We start from the raw sequence: 18,093 nt of genomic DNA on the forward strand, positions 1-18,093 counted from the left end.
GTTCCTCCTGCTGCTCTGGGGAACCTAGAGGGCAGGGTGTGGCCCTGGCCCCAGGCCCTCCTGAGTTTCCACCCTCCCTGACCAGACCGCCATTCCATCCTCTTCCTGCCCAGCTGCCCTGGGAGGCAGGCCAGCCACTGTCAATGGGCCAGGAAGGGGGTGCTGAGTGGGGTGGGGGGTGCAAAGTACAGCTCTGAACCCCACATCATTCTAGATTTTTCACCACCAGCATCTAGATGCCCAAGAGTTGACCTGATGGACCCAGAGACCAAGTCCAGGTCCTCACCGCTTGGAGGAGCTGCCTGACACAGGAGCGTGTCGTAACCATCTGTCTGGGCACTGGCCACCTGCTCCCCTGGGACTATGCCCACCCAGCTTTCTTGTCATTGTTGATTTAGACGAATTCTCCATTTACCAAAGATATGAAGAGAACTGTGGAGGAGACTCCGAGGCTGCAGGGGGCAGGGGGTGGAGGGGCTGGTGGGTCAGGCTGCACTTGGGTGACCCAGTCTGCCCTGAAAGGTCCAGGGTGCAAGACAGGTGGCCCAGGGCGTCGGGTCCAGAGTAGCCTGTCCCAGTGGCAAGGTGCAGACCACTTCAACCTGGAGAGTACCCCCCCCTGCCCCCCGCAGGGAGTGGAGCCATGTAGTGGAGCCATCAGTGCCAGTGCGGACAGTGCTCTCAGCGAGTACTGGGAGTCCCCTGTGACTGGTGCAGGCGGGAGGGCGGGGATGGCAGGAGGGCGGGACGGCAGGGCACACCTGCCCCTTCCTCGGCCCCAGCCCTCCTTCATCCTGTCCCGCGGCCTCTCGCTTGTATCCTTCCTGTCCGTCGGGGCCGGGCTGCAGTCTCCCTGTACTGTGGGGTGTGGTTTTCAGCAGCTGCCCCCACCTGCCCCTTCAGGGGCATCCTGGGCTGTCCCAGCAAAGGCCAGCCCACTCCCCTGGGACCTGGTGGCCAGGAGTACTGGGAACGGTGGCCACAGTGGAACTGAGGGGCTGCCTGGGGGCAGCTGGAGAGGGGGGGAGTGGGTCGTGATTGTGGGGAAGGGATCAGACCAAATGCCCCCTGGAGTGCCCCGTGGGCAGCGGCCCCGTGTCCTGAGCCGGCTCATCGGCTGCTGGACGGGTCCCCGGCCTCCTGCATTGGCTCCCCAGAGGTGGGGCGGGGGACGGCAGACTGCTTCTCTCTGCTTCCTGCAAACTGCACGCCCCTCCACGCCAGACCTCTTCCCTCCATCCTCAAGGCCTCGACCCTTCCCTGGGCCCCTCCAGCCCCAAACAGCTTCTGCTGGCATTGAATCTCTCCCCTGAGACACCCTAACCCTATTGGTTTCCAGAATTTCCCCAAGAAGGCAGCACACACGTGCGTCTGTTTATTTCATGCATGGAGACGTGTCCCCAAACTGGAGGAGGGGCAAGAACACGGGTACAAAACTGGTCAGCTCAGGTGGCACCACCACAGCTTAATTTACGGCCCCGTCGGTGTCTGCATGTGCAGAGCTTCACACACACACACACACACACACACGGCATTTGACACAGGAACAGAGGCCAGTTGACAGACACTGTTTGCAGCCTGCCTAAAATATTGCAATTGCGTTTATTAAAAACGTGTGTGAAGGGAAGATCGTGCATCCGTCTGAATAAAGTGTCCCCCCTCGGGCCCAGGCGGGGATGCCCCCCAGGCACGCCACGCTCACCTGTGCCCGCCCCAGCTTGGCATGTCCCCGCTGAGGGAGATGGGCCGGGCCTGTGAAGTGTATGAACTGGGCCCCACCGTGCGGACAGCACAGGGGGCAGAAGGAAGCCCCATCGCAGCCCAGCCGGCGCCCGGAGCCCACCTGCAGCCCGTCCAGGACAGCGTGGGCGGGGACTCGGGAAGGAGCGCTCTGTGTGTTGGGCCCCCAAGAGGACCTGGGGTGCCGGCTTGCTCCTCAGAGCCTCCCACTCACCCCTGCCGAGGGGCAACACCTGGAGCCCGGGGGCCCTCCTGCCCCTCCACCATCAGCCCCCCTGCAGCTGCCTGGGGAGGGGGTGATGAGGCAAGGCTGCCAGAGGGCGTGGCCCAGGGTGAGAGTGGCATTTGGCTTCAGCATTAAGGCCAGCGTTGGGGGAGGGCCCTGTGGGAAAGGCCAGCGCCTCGCCAGGGGTATCCCATGCGGCAACCCCCCCAGGTCCCTCCTGCTGTCCTGCGGCCGTGGGTCCCTCTGTCCACGGGGGCCGTGCTCACGGAGTCTCTGCCTCCATGGTGCTGGCTTAAAGTGCTAGGTGCCTGGGAGGGATGCTCGGCCTCCCCTGCCCCCTAGTCCTGCAGACAATGCCCACGCCGTCCCCACCAGGCTCTTATTTGAGGATGTAGTTAATGAGCAGCTGACACGCCAGGAACACGCAGAGCAGGAACCAAGAGCGAGGGCTGTGCAGGGGGCCCAGGGCTGGGGCCTGCCTGGTGCGGGCCATGGAGCTCAGCATGGCCGAGAGGTGCCTGGAACGAGAGGGCGTGGCGGTTCAGCCTAGGCCAGCCAAGCAGCACGGTGAGCAGTCTGGCCCTCGGGTGAAAACGGAGCCGGGGGGCTCGCGTAGGGGAGGGCCCCAGGGCACAGTGGCTGCCTGGGGCTCCCTGGGCACACCCTCCAGGACGAGGGGTCAGGGCTAGTGGAGCTGGGGCTCTCACATCCCCCCTCCCACCTCCACTGCTGTGGGCTGAACAGAGTCTGCAAAGTCCTGTGTTGGAGTCCTGACCCCCAGCAGCCAGAACACAACTGTTTGGAGGTGTGACCCCTACAGAGGTAAATAAAGTAATGGGGTCACTAGGCTGGGCCCTCATCCCACAGGACTGGGGGTCCTTTAAGAAGAGGAGGTCAGGACACAGACACACACAGAGGGACAACCCTGTGAGGACGCAGGGAGGAGACGGCCGTCGTCTGCACGCCTAGGAGAGCAGCCTCGGGAGGACCAGCCCTGCTCTGATCTGGGATTTCCAGCCTCCAAGCCGGGGAGGGGCAAATGTCTGTATCTGAAGCTGCCGGTATGGGGCTTGGTTGGCAGCCCAGGAAAGCTGCAGCCCTGTCCTGGCCTCTTGACATCACTGTGTCTGGACCAAAAGCCGAAGCTATTGGCTGTTTTCCCTCCACCTCCGTCACAGCAAAGCAGCAAATCTCCTTCTATGCTGCCCCAAGCCCCCTCCAGGTTCCCACGGCCTCCAGGCCGGGCTCCTCCGTCTTGGCCTCTCACCTCAACTCCCCCTCCTCCTGGCAGCGGCCATCCTGTGGTGCCCGCCACTCTGGACTGACCTCTGCATTCCCCATTTCCAGCTCCGCCCTGCCCAAATGCATCCTCCTCCAGGAAGTGCTCCCTGATCATGGAGACCACGTTCCTCCCCCACTCTTACAAGGTGTCGAGTCTCCGTTTCCCTTGGCCCTGCACAGCATCGCGATGGAGCTGGTACCGAACGGTGAGAAACACCTCTGGGGCCCCCTGGGTGAGTCGCAGGGGAGTAGGGCTGGCCTCGTTACAGACCTTCCTCCGGCCCCAGGGGCACTGCTGTCAACCCCAGTCCACACATTGGGAGACTGAGGCCCAGACAGCCCAAGGTTTTGCAGTTCAGAGACTTGCAGCCTTGACTGGAGCCTGGCTCTGGGGCAGGGCTGGCGAGCAGGGCTCTGTCTCCCCGCGGGGGGCGAAACCGAACATGTTCCCAGGCCTCCCAACGTGACTCGCTGTTTCTGAGGTCCTACTGGTCTTGGGGCTGGGGGGCCACTGCCGCCAGCACCTCCTTCCAGCTTCCATCTAGCTCCGCCCCTCATCAGCCCCGGCTGTCCTGCACTCTGACCCCGTGCCCCCCAGCTGCTCCTTCGAGGGCGGCCCACCTGTGCAGCTCCTGCTGGGCCTCCCGAATGGACAGGATCGCCTCGTGCAGCACCTGCAGCCGCCGCGCCTCCTTCCCACACCGAGGGCACGGGCTCTCGCAGCCTACAGGCGTCAGGAAGGAGTGGGGAGGGGTGAGGATGGGCGGGTGGGGGCCTGGGGCCACGGCCCGCCTCCTTGCAGCCACTGCCACAAGAGGAAGGTGGTGCCCACCCCGGAGGGAACTCCCAGGCTCAGCCAGCCTCTGATAAGTCCAGGGGGGTCAAACGGGGAGACAGGCAGTCCCTGAAGACAGGGGACCAGGAAGCTGGAGCCCACCTGGAGAGTCACAGACAGGCAAGCCCCGCCCCTCGCCGGGCGCCCCGCCCCTCGCCGGGCGCCCCGCCCCTCGCCGGGCGCCCCGCCCCTCGCCAAGGGCTGACTCAGAGCCCGGCCCCCTCCCCCGCCCCCGCCGGCTTCACTGGCCAGAGGGGCCGGCCCACAGGTCTCACCCGGAACAATGTCCCCGTCCTCCTCCTCCTCCTCGTCAGAGAGCTCGGGGCAGGACTCGGGCGTGGAGCCGCTGCTCTCGGTGACCTGGCTGTGGCCGGAAGGCTGGTCGCTGGGCTTGCGGAGCCGGGGGTTGGGGGTGGACCCCTGGGGGGAGACGGAGCGGCTGAGCCGGAGCCCACCCACACCCACCGCACCCGCGGGGCCACCTGTGCCGTAGAAGAGGCGGCCGGCAGCGGCGGAGGCTGCTGGCTCTGGGCGGGTGACAGGCCTGGCCCTGACCTGACGCAGCACCCACCACCACCCCCCGACCCCCAATACAGGGGGAGACGACGGGGTCGGGGCCGTCGGACTCCGGAGCCGGCAGGGCTGACCCTCTCAGCCGGCTGACGGCCGGGGCTTCCCCAGCGTGGACGCAGGGACCCCCGGGCTGGCCAGCCTCAGAGCAGCCTCCAGAGGACAGGGGTGGCCTCGTGACCGCAGGCCGTCCCCGCGAGGGCCCGGGGGGTGCCCGACACCCTGCATGGGAGCCCTCGGCCCCGATGAGTGTGGTCAGAGCCGGGGCAGGGGGGCTTCGCACACAGGCAGGTTTTGGGGTGTGGTGGGGCCGGCGCTGACCAGAGAGGCTGAGGAGAGGGAGGAGGGTGAAGAGGCCTGCCCAGGGGGACTTGTGCGGGAGGGACCGGGCTATCCGCCCCGGCTGAGGGGCTGCGGCATGTGGGGGAAGGGCTGGGACACACACAGCTCAGGAGGTACCTCGGTTCCCGTTTGCTGGGGAAATTGGGGCCACTGGGCAAAATGGGGGAGCCCACCCCTCCCTGCCCAGGGGGGAGTGTCCCCCAGTTGTATGCACAGTGGGCGCCCAGTGGGTGCTGTTCCACACGTGGGGCCACCCTGGGCTCCCCCAGAAATGGCACCTCTGCCAGAGTGCTCCTCCCTTGTGCTCCCCAGGGCCTCTTGCTGTCCTCCCCACCTCACCCCCACCCCCTGCCTCTCCCACCCTCCTCACCCACCCACAGAGGCCCAGGAGTCTGTGCAAATGCCACCTCCTCCTTCTCCTGCTACTTGGGCAAGCCCCTGGGCTGCCCTGAGGCTCAGTGTTTCATCTGTACAATGGGATACCGCCTGGCCGACACCACGGAGGGCGGTTCTGGGGAGCGATGGGGCAGGGCCAGTGCACCCCAGCACAGTGCCCTGAACATCGGGGTGTCCCAGGAACTGCGTGTCCTGCAAGTCCAGGGGTCTTGGCCCCTTGCTGGGTGGGAAACAGGGACCCAGGGGGACACCAGGGGAGACCCTGCTGGGATGTGTGTGGGTCAGAGTGTGATGGGGACCCAGAAGAGGAGGGCCAGGTTAGCTGGGTGTGAGGTGGGGGCGGAGGAGCCCAGGCCGGGCCGGGGGTGGTTCTGACCTGGTGCCTGGGCCCCGGGCTGCCCAGGAAGGCGGTCTGGCCAGCCATGGTCTCCCGCTGCAGGGTGTGCAGGACCCCATCTTGCTCAAACTGGGCGATGTCCTTCAGGGGGTCCCAGGGGCTGTGGCTGGGGGCGTCCAGAGAGTGTGGGTTGGCAGGGGCGGTGGCCCCCACACTGAGGGGCCCCCTCCCGGCCCAGCCCTCAGCCTCTCATCAGGGATGGAGCCCCCAGAGGAGTGACCACAGCCTGCCCCCACGAGCAGCCCCCGCATGGACCTCCCTCCCCATCAGTCAGGGCCAGGACAGTGGGGGTCTGCCAGCAGCCCGCCGCGCAGCCCAGGCCCAGTCCGCTGGCACTCACTTCTCATATCGGTAGCGCCACTCCTGGGTGGCAGGGTCCAGGTGGAAGAGCTGGGGTGCCCAGGGCACCAGGCTCTGCTGGCGCTCTCGGGCCCGCTGCCGCTGCGCCTCCTCCAGGGAAAACTTCTCCTGTGTGGCTTTGTGCTGGTCACCCTCACTGATGGCCCTGGTGACGTGCTGCCAGAGCCTGCGAGTGGAGCACCTGCTCTGAGCCAAGGGGACCTGGGCAGCCTTGTCCCTTCATACTAGAGGGGAGGCTCGGAGCAACCTCCACTTGACTGCCTCCAGTGACAGGGAGCTTACTACATAATCAGGGTGCCCATCTCTCCTGGGCACTGTTTATTTACCATGAAATGGTTCTTTCCTATGCTGGGCGCACACTTGGCATCAGCAGGGCCCTCCCTACAGAGCTCGCTCTTCCCCAGGCCTCCCTTTCTCTCCCTCCAGCTTCCCACAGCCGGACGTGTCCTCTGCCACCAGGGATCCCCTCGGGTCTGTCCTCGTGCCAGGGACATCCAGGGCATCGCAGCTGCCAGCCTGGCCGCTCCGGCTGGGGTCGGGGGCCCTGCAGCGCCCAGGCCTCACCTCTCCGACTCCAGCTCCGTCTGCTCTTCCAGCAGCACCGTGTACCGTTTCAGCCGCTGCCTGCGCACCTCCTCGCTGGGGTTCCAGAAGAGCTCCGGGCCTCCTCTGCCCTCCTCCTTGATGAACACTTCCCTGTCCTGCCCCAGATGGCCGGGCGGGTCAGAGGTGCCGGCCGTGGCCTCCGGAGCCGGGCCCGCCCGCCTGCCCGCGCCTGCCCGGAGGCGGGTCTCACCCAGTGTCCCGTGAGCCGTGCCAGGACCTCCTCGCCCGAGGTGATCTTCCCCGAGATCTGGTTGATGCTCGTGCTGCCCCCAAAGAAGGGCTGTGGGGACATGCCCGAGATGGATGCGGGTGAGGGCACTGAGCTGGGGAGCAGGAGGGGCTCCTTCCTCGTGGGCGTGCGAGCTCCCAGCCCTGGTGCACAGCAGGGGCGGCCACACTCGCCCGCAGCCCAGCCGGAGCTCCAGGGTGCAGGTCCCAGACAGACCTTGGTGCCCCGTGGTGGGGACGGGCCTTGGCCTCTCCTGGCTCTGCTGTGTGGTCTGCGGGCAGCCCCTTCCCCTCTCTGCACCCCTCACAGCCCCGGCTGTGCTACAGGAAGGCCAGGAGCTGCTCACCGTATGCCCCTGCTCAGGAAACCATCCCTGGGCACAGAGAGGGTGGTGGGGGACCCCCCCAGGCCTTGCCTCTCCCCTGCCCGAGCCCCACACCCCCCAAAGCCCTGGGGTGGCTGAGCTGCCTGCGCTACCTTGAGCTTGAACTCCAGCTCAGCCTGCAAGCTGTTCTTCTCACACTCGATGGTCACCCTGCCGCCCAGCTCCATGGTCATCGTGCCGTAGAGGATCCCTGCAATAAAGCCATGGCGGGGGTCAGGGCTGCCCCGGGGCCCGCTGAGCCCCAGGCCTCGGTGGAGTCCCAGCAGCACTGAGACCGGCATGAGTGTGTCAGGCCCCGAGGGTGAGAAGGGAGCAGGGATGACAGGTGCTCCCGGGGGCCAGCGCTGCCAGGAGGGTGAAGATCGGAGCTGGCTCCTCACGGGCCTGCTCCCCCGGCAGACCTGGCTCCTCACGGGCCTGCTCCTCTGGCGGACAGGTCTTGGCCCCAGTGCCTTTGCTCGTGTGAGTTGCTAAGTCTCAGAGATACCCTCACTCTTACTGGGTCACCGCCTCCAGGAAGCCCCTGTTCCAGGCTCCCAGGAGCCCCACTGTCCCCTAGGAGCCCCTCATCACTGTGGGTCACTTGGCTGCATAGTCCCTGCCCTGCGTGGGTCTGTTTTTAACTTAATACGTCAATGTTTTAATTAGCAAAGGAAAGCATGAGTCTTCTATTTCTGGTCAGATGGAAGGCTTACTCTGAAAGAAAGAAATGAGGAAGGAAGGGGAGAAGAGAAGGAAGAAAGGAAGGATCACTGTCACCCTAAGACACTTAGCGATGTGGGATAAAATATGTCTTTCGAAACTTCTTAAAAAACATAAGCTAATTGAAGTAGCAGCATGGCGGGAATCACCCCCAAATCCTCCAGGCACCCAATGGAAAAGCTACACTGAAGGGAGGGGCCTCCGAACTGCTCAGGCGCTTTTCCAGGACAGGGCGGCGTGGGGTCAGAGAAGCAGGGGCAGGGCCCTGTGTGTGGGGTGAGGCATCAGAGGCCCTAGAATTGTCTATAGCCGGCTTTGCAGTTTTGACTTTGGAACCAGGCACCTGTTTTCATTTACAAAATTATTTTAAAGATGAAATAGCAATTCCTAAAAATCCAAAGTGCAATGAAACCAAAGCCCAGAATGAGTGTCCCTTGGTGGCATGACCTGAGTGGGGAGCATTCAGTGAACTTACAGATCCCAGTGGGACCTACTGAGGATGGGAAGGAGTGCAAAAACCACAGCCCATGCTGCCTTCATGGCCTTCCCTGGGGCCTCAGATGGCAAAGAATCTGCCTGCAGTGCAGGAGACCCGGGTTCAGTCCCTGCGCTGGGAAGATCCCCTGGAGAAGGGAATGGCTACCCACTCCAGTATTCTTGCCTGGAGAATCCCATGGACAGAGGAGCCTGGCAGGCTATATAGTCCATGGGCTCGCAGTGACTCAGATAAGACTGAGCAACTTTCATCCTGCTGGTGGGCGGGGCTGTGTTGTGAGTGCTGTAGGTGGGGTGTGAATAAGATAGAAAGTGATCGTGGTGGGCTCATGGAAATGGGCTGTCTTGTATGGGAGAAAGACATTTCACATGTGCTAAATGGGGCGGACAAAAACCCACTGTCTTGAATCTGGATTGGAAACGTAAGTGTGAACACATCTGTTTTAATCTTAAAAAAACAAAACAAAACATTCTATGTTCAGCTCAGTGGAAAGCCCTAGGGAAACAGAGACCAGACCACTCATAGGAAGCAGACCTCACCTCCAGACAATGATGCCTAAGTCTAAAATAGCTCTTCCTAGTTGGAGAAGGCAATGGCACCCCACTCCAGTACTCTTACCTGGAAAATCCCATGGACCGAGGAGCCTGGTGGGCTGCAGTCCATGGGGTCGCTAAGAGTCAGACACGACTGAACGACTTCACTTTCACTTTTCACTTTCATGCATTGGAGAAGGAAATGGCAACCCACTCCAGAGTTCTTGCCTGGAGAATCCCAGGGACGGGGAAGCCTGGTGGGCTGCCATCTATGGGGTTGCACAGAGTTGGACACGACTGAAAAGACTCAGCAGCAGCAGCGGTGGAAAGAACCAGAGACTCCCTGGAGAAATGGCTGATTCATGGGCTAGAGCAGGAAACGCCCGAGTCTCCTGGGATCACGGCAGGAGGAAGCAGGCTGCTCGGGCTGGGTGTACCAAGGTCCCAGGGCCAATCTGAGGGCGCCTGCCTGCCGGCCAACATGACACAAGGAGCAGCCAGCATGATTCCAGCTGGAATACTCTTTATGATTATGCATGTTCTGATCAAACCATGCTCAAAGCAACATGACCTCACCCAGGACCACCTTTGGAGGAGTTCAGGAGGAAAACTCATTACTGTTTTGAAAATGCCAGGCTGGATGAATCCTAAGTTGGAATCAAGATTGCTGGGAGAAACAGTATATCAACCATCTCAGATATGCAGATGATACCACTCTAATGGCAGAAAGTGAAGAGGAACTGAAGAGCCTCTTGATGAGGGTGAAGAGGAGACTGAAAGAAACTCAACACAGAAAACTAAGATCATGGCATCTTGTCCCATCATTTCACGCAAGGCAAATAGAAGGGAAAAAATGGAAGCAGTCACAGATTTTATTATCTTGGGCTCCAAAAATCAATGTGGACAGTAACGACATCCAAGAAATTAAAAGACACTTGCTCCTTAGAAGGAAAGCTATGAGGACCCTGGACAGTGTATTAAAAAACAGAGACATCACTTTGCTGACAAAGGTCTGTATAGTTAGTCTAAGCTATGGTTTTTCCAGCAGGCATGTACGGATGTGAGAGTTGGTCCATAAAGAAGGTTGAGTGCTGAAGAATTAATGCTTTCGAATTGTGGTAGTGGTAAAGACCCTTGAGATCTCTGCTGCTACCACCACAGAGATGGAGGCAACTCGACATCGTGAACCTTGTGGCGGGGAGGCGGGAACCACCTGCTGGTGTCTTGTTGGAAGAACTGTGCCTGAAAGTGATCAAGCCTCCAGGGATGAAGTCAGCCTCCAGATTATAGAGAGTACGTTCAGCTACACCACAGACACAGCCAGTAAATCCAGACCGGAGGAAACCCCACACGAAAATGATCTTATTCCTTCAAGAAATACATTGTGAGGGGAAAAAAAGGTGCAGGGTCATACCGAGCACCAAGTGTGACCCTCACCTGGAATCCTCTTCAAACAAATGAACTGCGACACATGTGTGTGCGTATCTACACACACCTCGGCTTCCCTGGCGGCTCAGAGGGTAAAGAATCTGCCTGCAATGCAGGACACGGGCGTCTGACCCCTGGGTCGGGAAGGTCCCCTGGAGGAGCGAATGGCTGCCCACTGCAGTACTCTTGCCAGGAGCATCCCATGGACAGAGGAGCCTGGCAGGCTGCAGTCCATGGGGTTGCCAAGAGTCAGATTTGACCGAGCAACTAACACTTTCATGTATATAAACATACGTGCATTTATGACAATTAGGGGTCTTTGAACACTGACTGTGTATCTGATGATTTTAAGGAAAGAGTCTTGGTTACTTTTTCTGTGTACATAATGACAGTCTTGTGGTTCTGGCTAAGAAGGGGAACCCTTACCTCGTAGTGAGTGAGTCACTACCGTGTAGTAAGACAAAATGAAGCGCAGATGACGTGATATCTAGACTCTACTTCAAACGAATGCGGTGAGGGGTGTGTGAGAACAAAGGAAGCAAGACAGCCACGACACAGTGCTGTGGGTGCTGGGGTGTGGCTGGGAGGCGACCCCTGTCCTTTCACATGTGTTTGATGTTTCCCGTAACAGAAAGTTGGTGAAAAACAAATGCACTGATGAACGGGTAAGCATGCAAATAAATAAATAAGAGTAATCCTCTGGGAGAAAAAGATAAGAAGAGGAGGGGAGGAGGAGAAGCATCTGTCCTCTGAGCAGCGAGGCCTTTGCTGACCTGACCCTTGGTGTCCTGTGGGAAGCAGGACAGAGGGGCTGCCCCAGAGTAGCCAGGAAAGTGTGTTCTGAGCCATTTCCATAAAACTGGGGCTCTCACCTCCCTACACCCTCGGCAAAAGGAGAGTAAAGGAAACAGTGGTATTGGGCATGGTTCTCGGGGTTAAAGGGCCTCAGCTGGGAAAGAATCCGCCTGTAATGTAAGACCGGGGTTCAATCCCTGGGTTGGGAAGATCCCCTGGAGAAGGGAAAGGCTACCCACTCCAGTATTCTGGCCTGGATCATCCCATGGACAGAGGAGCCTGGCGAGCCACAGTCCACGGGGTTGCCGAGAGTCACATACAACTGAGCGACTAACACTTTCACATACATAAACATACATGTATTTATGACAATTAAGGGACTTTGCAGCCATGAAATTAAAAGACGCTTACTCCTTGGAAGGAAAGTTATGACCAACCTAGATAGCATATTCGAAAGCAGAGACGTTACTTTGCCAACAAAGGTCTGTCTAGTCAAGGCTATGGTTTTTCCAGTGGTCATGTATGGATGTGATAGTTGCACTGTGAAGAAAGCTGAGCGCCGAAGGATTGATGCTTTTGAACTGTGGTGTTGGAGAAGACTCTTGAGAGTCCCTTGGACTGCAAGGAGATCCAACCAGTCCATTCTGAAGGAGATCAGCCCTGGGATTTCTTTGGAAGGAATGATGCTAAAGCTGAAACTCCAGTACTTTGGCCACCTCATGCGAAGAGTTGACTCATTGGAAAAGACTCTGATGCTGGGAGGGATTGGGGGCAGGAAGAGAAGGGGACGACAGAGGATGAGATGGCTGGATGGCATCACCGACTCAATGGACGGGAGTTTGGGTGAGCTCCAAGAGTCGGTGATGGACAGGGAGGCCTGGCGTGCTGCGATTCATGGGGTCACAAAGAGTCGGACATGACTGAGCGACTGAACTCAACTAAACTAGTCAAAGACACTGATTTGAAAATGCTACCTACCCTATGATTCCAGCTCTTTGACCTCCTGAAAAGAGCAAACCTGTGTAGACAGTGAAAAGACCAGTGGTTGCCAGGGGTTTGGGGGAGGGGGAGGGAGGAAGAGGTGAATTCATCTATTCATGTGTAACCATCATAAGAAATCTTAGGGTGGTGAAACTATCCTGTGATCTTGTAATGACAGAAACAGTTATTTGTCCCAGTCCATATAATTACACAACAAAGTGTGAACCCTAATGTAAACTACAGACTTAAGTTGATATTCAATAATAATGTGTCAATACCAGCTAACCAACCGTAACACTGTAGCACACTCATAAAAGATGTTTACAGTAGGGAATTCCTGTGTGTGTGTGAGTATACTCGTGTGTGTGTGTGTACTCCTATGTGTCTGTGTATGAGACAGAGCATACTCGTGTGTGTGAGTATACTCGTGTGTGTATGTGTATACTCATGAGTGTGTGAGTATGCTCCTGTGTGTCTATGTGCGGGTATGTGTGTGAGTATTCTTGTGTGTGAGTATACTTGTGTGTGTGTGTGTGTGTGTGTGTGTGTGTGTATACTCATGCATGCATGCACATGTGTTGGGACAGAGGGGGATATGGAGCACTCTGCATTTTCCGCTCAAATTTTTCGAAACCTAAAACTACTGTAAAAAAACCCTATTAATTAAAAAATAAAAGAAATCCTATAACTGAATCACTTTGCTGTATACCAGAAATTGACACAACATTGCAGGAAAAAAAAGGAATTCTAAACCTTGAACTACTACAGTGAGACTGCAGAACACCAGAAACAAGAGAAGATCCTAAAAGCAGCTACAGAGAAAAGCAGATCATGTAACAAGCAGGCTGGCACTGACTGATCACCAACCAGGATGGAAGCTGGAAGGTGGAAACAAGCTTTCAAAGCAGTGACAGGCCATCTGCCCAGAATTTCATACCCCGCTAAACAGTCACATAAGAGGGAGTGTGAAACAGATCCCTTCAGCAGACAAGAACCAGGCTGTTCCCCCGAGGGTGACAGCCTGGGCTCTGCCCCCTGGGGCAGGGGCACCACAGCCTCTCACCTTTGCAGTGGGCATAGGGCATGGTGAGGCTGTAATCCTCTGCCCGGTTCAGGAAGGTGAGGGTGGCCTTGCCATCCAGCAGAGCTGACAGTGAATTCCCTGCAGAGAGACACGGGGTGGTAAGGACAGTGCGTGGAGCCAGATCCTGGGGACCTCAGCCCCCACCCCCACCCCAAGTCACAGGACCTGAGCTCCCTTCCAACAGGTGGGGAGAGCCCCGGGCACCTTGAGCTGTGTGACTGTGGGTGGGTCACTTAACCTCTCTGAGCCTCAGGTTCTGTGAAAGCCCCATCCAAGTTGCACAAGGCGTTCATCCTGAGGAGTTACTTCAGCTGCCATGTGTTAGGGTTTATTTCAGTTACTAAAGCAGGGATTCTTAAGGGGGAGGCTTTGACCCTTTCCAAACCAGGGCCTCTGCTCTGATTTTAAATACCTCTGGAGAGAGGGTCTGGCCCACTCAAGGGTACACAGTCAGTGACGGGGCACAGGGATTGAAAAGGTGGGCAGAGCCTGTGCAGTCAGCTGGGTACACAGAGCACTTGGGCCACCTCTCCACCAGTGAGAGCCATGACAAGGCCAACCAGATGGAGAGATGCAGAGAAACCCGCAGTGCCAGGCTCTCGAGGCCTGCTGGACGGAACGTCCTGTGATGGCGAAGCTGCTCTACCCTGTGCCGTGGGACACGGCGGCCACCTGTGGCTACCTGCGCCGTGGCCAGAGTGACTGAGCGGCCACCCAGTACATTTCATCTCATCTGAATTACTTTAAATAGCCACGTGCGGCCAGCGGTGCTGGACGGCAGGCCGGCCCCGGAGGCCCCTTTGCACGTGCTCCTTTCTCACTATCCTCCCAGCACCCCTGTGAACCCTAAGGCTGAGGGAGGGATGGGAGAAGCCGCCTGGGGGCCTCTGCAGACCCCAGGTTCTAAGCACTTTACCCCGCGTGGTCCCTGCTAGGAGAGGTGGGGAGGGACACGAAACGGCCCCCGTGGGAGGTCTTGGTAACCCCTGAATCTGAGCTCAGTCCTGCCCCCCACCCTGTTTCCCCGAGGCCCTGGGGAGACCCCAGGGAGCCGCTCCCCTCTCACCGTAGAACCGGGACTTGGCGGTGATGCTGCCACTGATGCAGAAGCCGTCCTTCCGGTTGCTGACGTGGAAGGCAGACACGGGTGGGTGGTGGGAGACCTGTGGGTGGAGAGGCGGCTCATGCGACGGCCCCAGCAGTGGGCAGCCCTGCCCACCCCCAACCCTCTGGGCCCCGCCCACCCCCCATCCCTCCAGCCCCAGCAGCGGGCAGCAACCTCCACCCCCCATCCCTCCAGCCCCAGCAGCGGGCGTGAGGGCAGTCTCGTCTTGGGACTCGGCCCAGGAGCTGCCTGCCATCCCCGTGTCCCACCCAGGCCCCCCACCCCCCCCCCGCAACCCCAAGGACACACGGCTGTCACAGCCACGGTGGGGTCTGCAGCCCTGGCAGAATCCCCCTGGCGGCAGTGAGGCCAGAGCCCTTCCACCGGTCCAAGGCGGGGCTGCCCAGAAACAGGCCCGGGCTGAGACACTCCCCACCCGCCACCAGTGCCCGCCCACCGGGGTGGCCCTTGCCTGCTCGGCGATGTAGAAGGTGTGGCTGTTGGTCTGGGGGTGGAACCAGCAACAGCGGAAGGTCTCCCCCAGGATGGGGTTGTAGGGCTTCTTGATGCCCTGCAGGCAACGAACAAGAGGCTGGCTGGGACACTGGGGGCGGGGGCGGCCAGGGACGCCAGCTGGGCTGGGCTGAGGACCGAGGGGCGGTGAGGGGGCTGCCCCTGCCCACGGCCCCGGCAGGCAGGTCTCTACAAGGGACGCCCGGTTTGCAGCCAGCGTCCGGGAACAACAGCCCACTCCTGCTCCGAGGAGACTGTGCTTTGCCCATGATTTCCATTCGGGGGCGGGGGGAACAGCCTACAAAGTGGCATGTCCACATCTCGGCTCTGAGGGGCTCTCAAGACCCTGACCGCCGCACACTCTCCCGGGACGCCCGGGAAGCCACTGCGCCGCCCACTCAAAGCCCCCAGTGGCTTCTACTGATCTTTCAAGTGGGGACCCAAGTCCTCCCGCACATCCTGCCCCCAGCTCTGCTTCAGCCACACTCACGTCCTTTCTGCTCCCCAAACAGTCCAAGTTCATCGGGGAACAATCTCCCTGTCTGGAGAGCCCTCCTCCCGGGTCTCCTGTAGCCCAGCTCAGACTCCCCTCTCCCCATCTGATGTCCGTCAACTGCAGCTGTGTGTGCACACTCGCGTCTCACCCTGGAGACCGGGGCTCTGTGACTGTCTGCAGAGCCTCCAGAGGTGTGCCTGCGCGTCCACAGCTCCACACTCTGCCCATCAGTCCTTCTCTGACCCAAGCTTCCTAGAGCCAGCTCTGAGCCGACTCTGCAGCAGCCAGTCTGCTGTCCTGGGTAGGTAACCTGGCACACGGGCCCCCTCCTCGGAGAAGTCCTCCGGAGTGCGCCCACTGTCCCAATGGCCGCTGAGCGCGCGCACACCTGGCTTTGCCCAGGGTCTGCGTCAGAATGCAGAAAGCCCCAGGAAGAGTGGGGAGACCTGGTCCCATTTGCAAACTGCTGTGTGACTCTGGGCCTTCCCCTCCCCTCTCTGAGCCTCAGTTTCCCCTCCTGCACAGTGGAACTAGAATCCTGGGTCCCATGGGACCCCAGGCCCCTCCCATCACTACAGCCAGAGGAGCCCTGCTCTCATCAGAGACCCGGATTTGGTTCTCAAGAGACGCTTCATGCCCAAAACCCTTGGGTCCCCAGGGTTCCTTGAGGTTCGGGGTCCAGAGTCCTCGTCTTGGCACTGCTGTGTGGCAGCTGTTTCTCTGAGGTGCGGAGGGCCCAGCTCGGGCCTTTCAGGGATCGGGACGACCCTGTGGACCAGGCCCACCAGCGGGTCCCTCGGTGGGAAGTCCGGGCCCGGCCTCCCATCTCTGAGGACCTACGGGGACAATCCTGGGGTGGAGGATGCCCCTCACCCCCGACTGCAGGCAGGGGTGGGTGCCGGGGGCGGGGCTGAGTGGACCTCCCGCTGGCCGCCCCCCATGCCTCCCCAGAAGGTGCTCTCACCTTGGGCTTCTTGTAGAAGCCAGACAGGTACCATCGCAGCACGAGCTTGATGCGGCTGTAGGCGTCCTCCTCCAGCGCAGCCCTGCAACCACACCACGGGCGGGGGAGTCCTCACTCCAGGTCGGGGACCTGGGCCTCTCTCCTCCCTTTCCCCGGGCTCCTCCCTCCTTCTGTTTCAATCTCCATCGGCTTGTTGGAAACCCAGGCCCTTCCCAAGCTGCCCTGTCCCGACGATGGGAAGTGTGTGTGTGTGTGTGTGTGTGTGTGTGTGTTGGTGGTGGCGGGGGCAGCTCCACCACCGGGGCAGCGAGGGTGCGGCTGGCTCGAGGCTGGCAAGGTGCCGCCTCCAGGAAACCGCCGGGATGCTCTCCCCTTCACCTAGCTCCCTGTGCATGGGCTCCTGAGCCTTCAGGCCCCTTTCCAACCTCAGCCTCGTTCAGCCTGAGGGCACAGTGCCAGGGCTCAGGTGCAGAGGGTGCTAGGCTCCCCTGAGACAGGGGCCCTGATGGACATGGGGCGGCCCTGCCCTCCCAGCCCAGCAGCCCCTCCCCGGAGTCGGGGCCCCTCGGAGGCAGAGCGTGCAGGGGCCGGGACGCTCTGCATCCTCGGGGCGGGTGCCGGGCCCTCCCCATGGCACACCTGGAGAGCAGGTCGGCGTGGCAGTAGTAGTCGGAGAGCTTGTTGAGGAACGAGCGTGGCTCGAGCACGAAGGTGGGCAGTGCCACGCGAGACAGGTCCATGCCCGGCCGCAGCTGCTTCAGCAGGACCCACACCAGGCTCTTATTCTCCTCCGACACCGTCTCCACCTGCGATGCCTCGCCCCGCTGAGGGCAGAGGGGCCGGGTCAGGCCAGAGCCGGACGGGCGGGGAGCCTCGGCGCCCAGGGGAGCCGCGAGGGGCGCACTGCCACCTCATCCGGGGTCCCCCCAGCCCCATGCCCAGTGAGCCTGTCCGGGCCCCACCTGACCCCTGCCTACTCCGGCATGTGTCCCCTGGGCCCAGAGGGGCGCCTGCTGGCCCCGGCCAGCTGCCCTGTGCCTCGGTTCCTGGCCAGCCCAGACTACCTGGGCGCCCTCTGTGCCTCCAGTCTGTGCCCCGCCTGACACCTGTCTCTGCACACTTCTGTGCCACAGCAGCAGGGGGCACGTGCTCACAGACACCTCGTCCCGCCCCCAGCCCGTCTCCACCCAGGGACACGACAGCAGTGCTTCGGTCCGGCACCCGCTTCAGAAGGGGGCCTTCACTCCCCCAGGACCACATGGGGGCCCCCTCTCTTCCCTGAGACATCTCACCCTCCCCATAGCTCCAAACACTTGCCAGGGAGAGACCTAGCCCTGGAGCTTCGGGCTTTGTCTGCGCAGGGGGTTGAGGGCGTGGGGGACAGGGAAGCTGGGGACCGGGTGGGGGGCTCTGTCTCCCAGAACACGCCCACCACAGGCCCTCAGGTGGGCAGAACAATCTCAGAAAGGGTCATGTGGGTGTCTGAGGATGGCTGGCTGGTGGGACGGGTGATCCCAGTCAGGGCTGGGACCCTCACCCTTGGGGAACCGAAGCCCCTGGGTGATGCCAAGCCCCTCTCCCCTCCCTGTGGACCCCCAGGACCTATGGATCCAAGGTATTGGTCCTGGG

The 18,093-nt window shown here is 60.5% G+C and overlaps 1 protein-coding gene across 2 annotated transcripts in view; it reads right to left on the bottom strand.

Annotated features, from left to right (window-relative positions):
• Positions 1-1,594: 1,594 nt before the first annotated feature.
• OSBPL5 (oxysterol binding protein like 5) overlaps positions 1,595-18,093 on the bottom strand; it is a 66,291-nt gene continuing 49,792 nt past the window's right edge. Inside the window, exons 10-22 of one of the 2 annotated variants that reach the window (XM_070358881.1) lie at positions 17,104-17,288; positions 16,465-16,546; positions 14,964-15,062; positions 14,453-14,549; positions 13,366-13,464; positions 7,460-7,557; positions 6,944-7,033; positions 6,712-6,848; positions 6,128-6,313; positions 5,767-5,893; positions 4,358-4,502; positions 3,869-3,971; positions 1,595-2,484 (exon numbers count right to left, since the gene is read on the bottom strand). In XM_070358881.1, the coding sequence (XP_070214982.1) occupies positions 2,346-2,484; positions 3,869-3,971; positions 4,358-4,502; positions 5,767-5,893; positions 6,128-6,313; positions 6,712-6,848; positions 6,944-7,033; positions 7,460-7,557; positions 13,366-13,464; positions 14,453-14,549; positions 14,964-15,062; positions 16,465-16,546; positions 17,104-17,288 (1,587 nt within the window). In that variant the 3' untranslated portion in view covers positions 1,595-2,345. The remainder of the gene's footprint in view (positions 2,485-3,868; positions 3,972-4,357; positions 4,503-5,766; positions 5,894-6,127; positions 6,314-6,711; positions 6,849-6,943; positions 7,034-7,459; positions 7,558-13,365; positions 13,465-14,452; positions 14,550-14,963; positions 15,063-16,464; positions 16,547-17,103; positions 17,289-18,093) is intronic. The other variant, XM_070358880.1, reaches the window with a different exon arrangement.

The sequence above is a fragment of the Bos mutus genome, chromosome 22, assembly GCF_027580195.1.
Source record: "Bos mutus isolate GX-2022 chromosome 22, NWIPB_WYAK_1.1, whole genome shotgun sequence".
Taxonomy (NCBI): Eukaryota; Metazoa; Chordata; class Mammalia; order Artiodactyla; family Bovidae; genus Bos; species Bos mutus.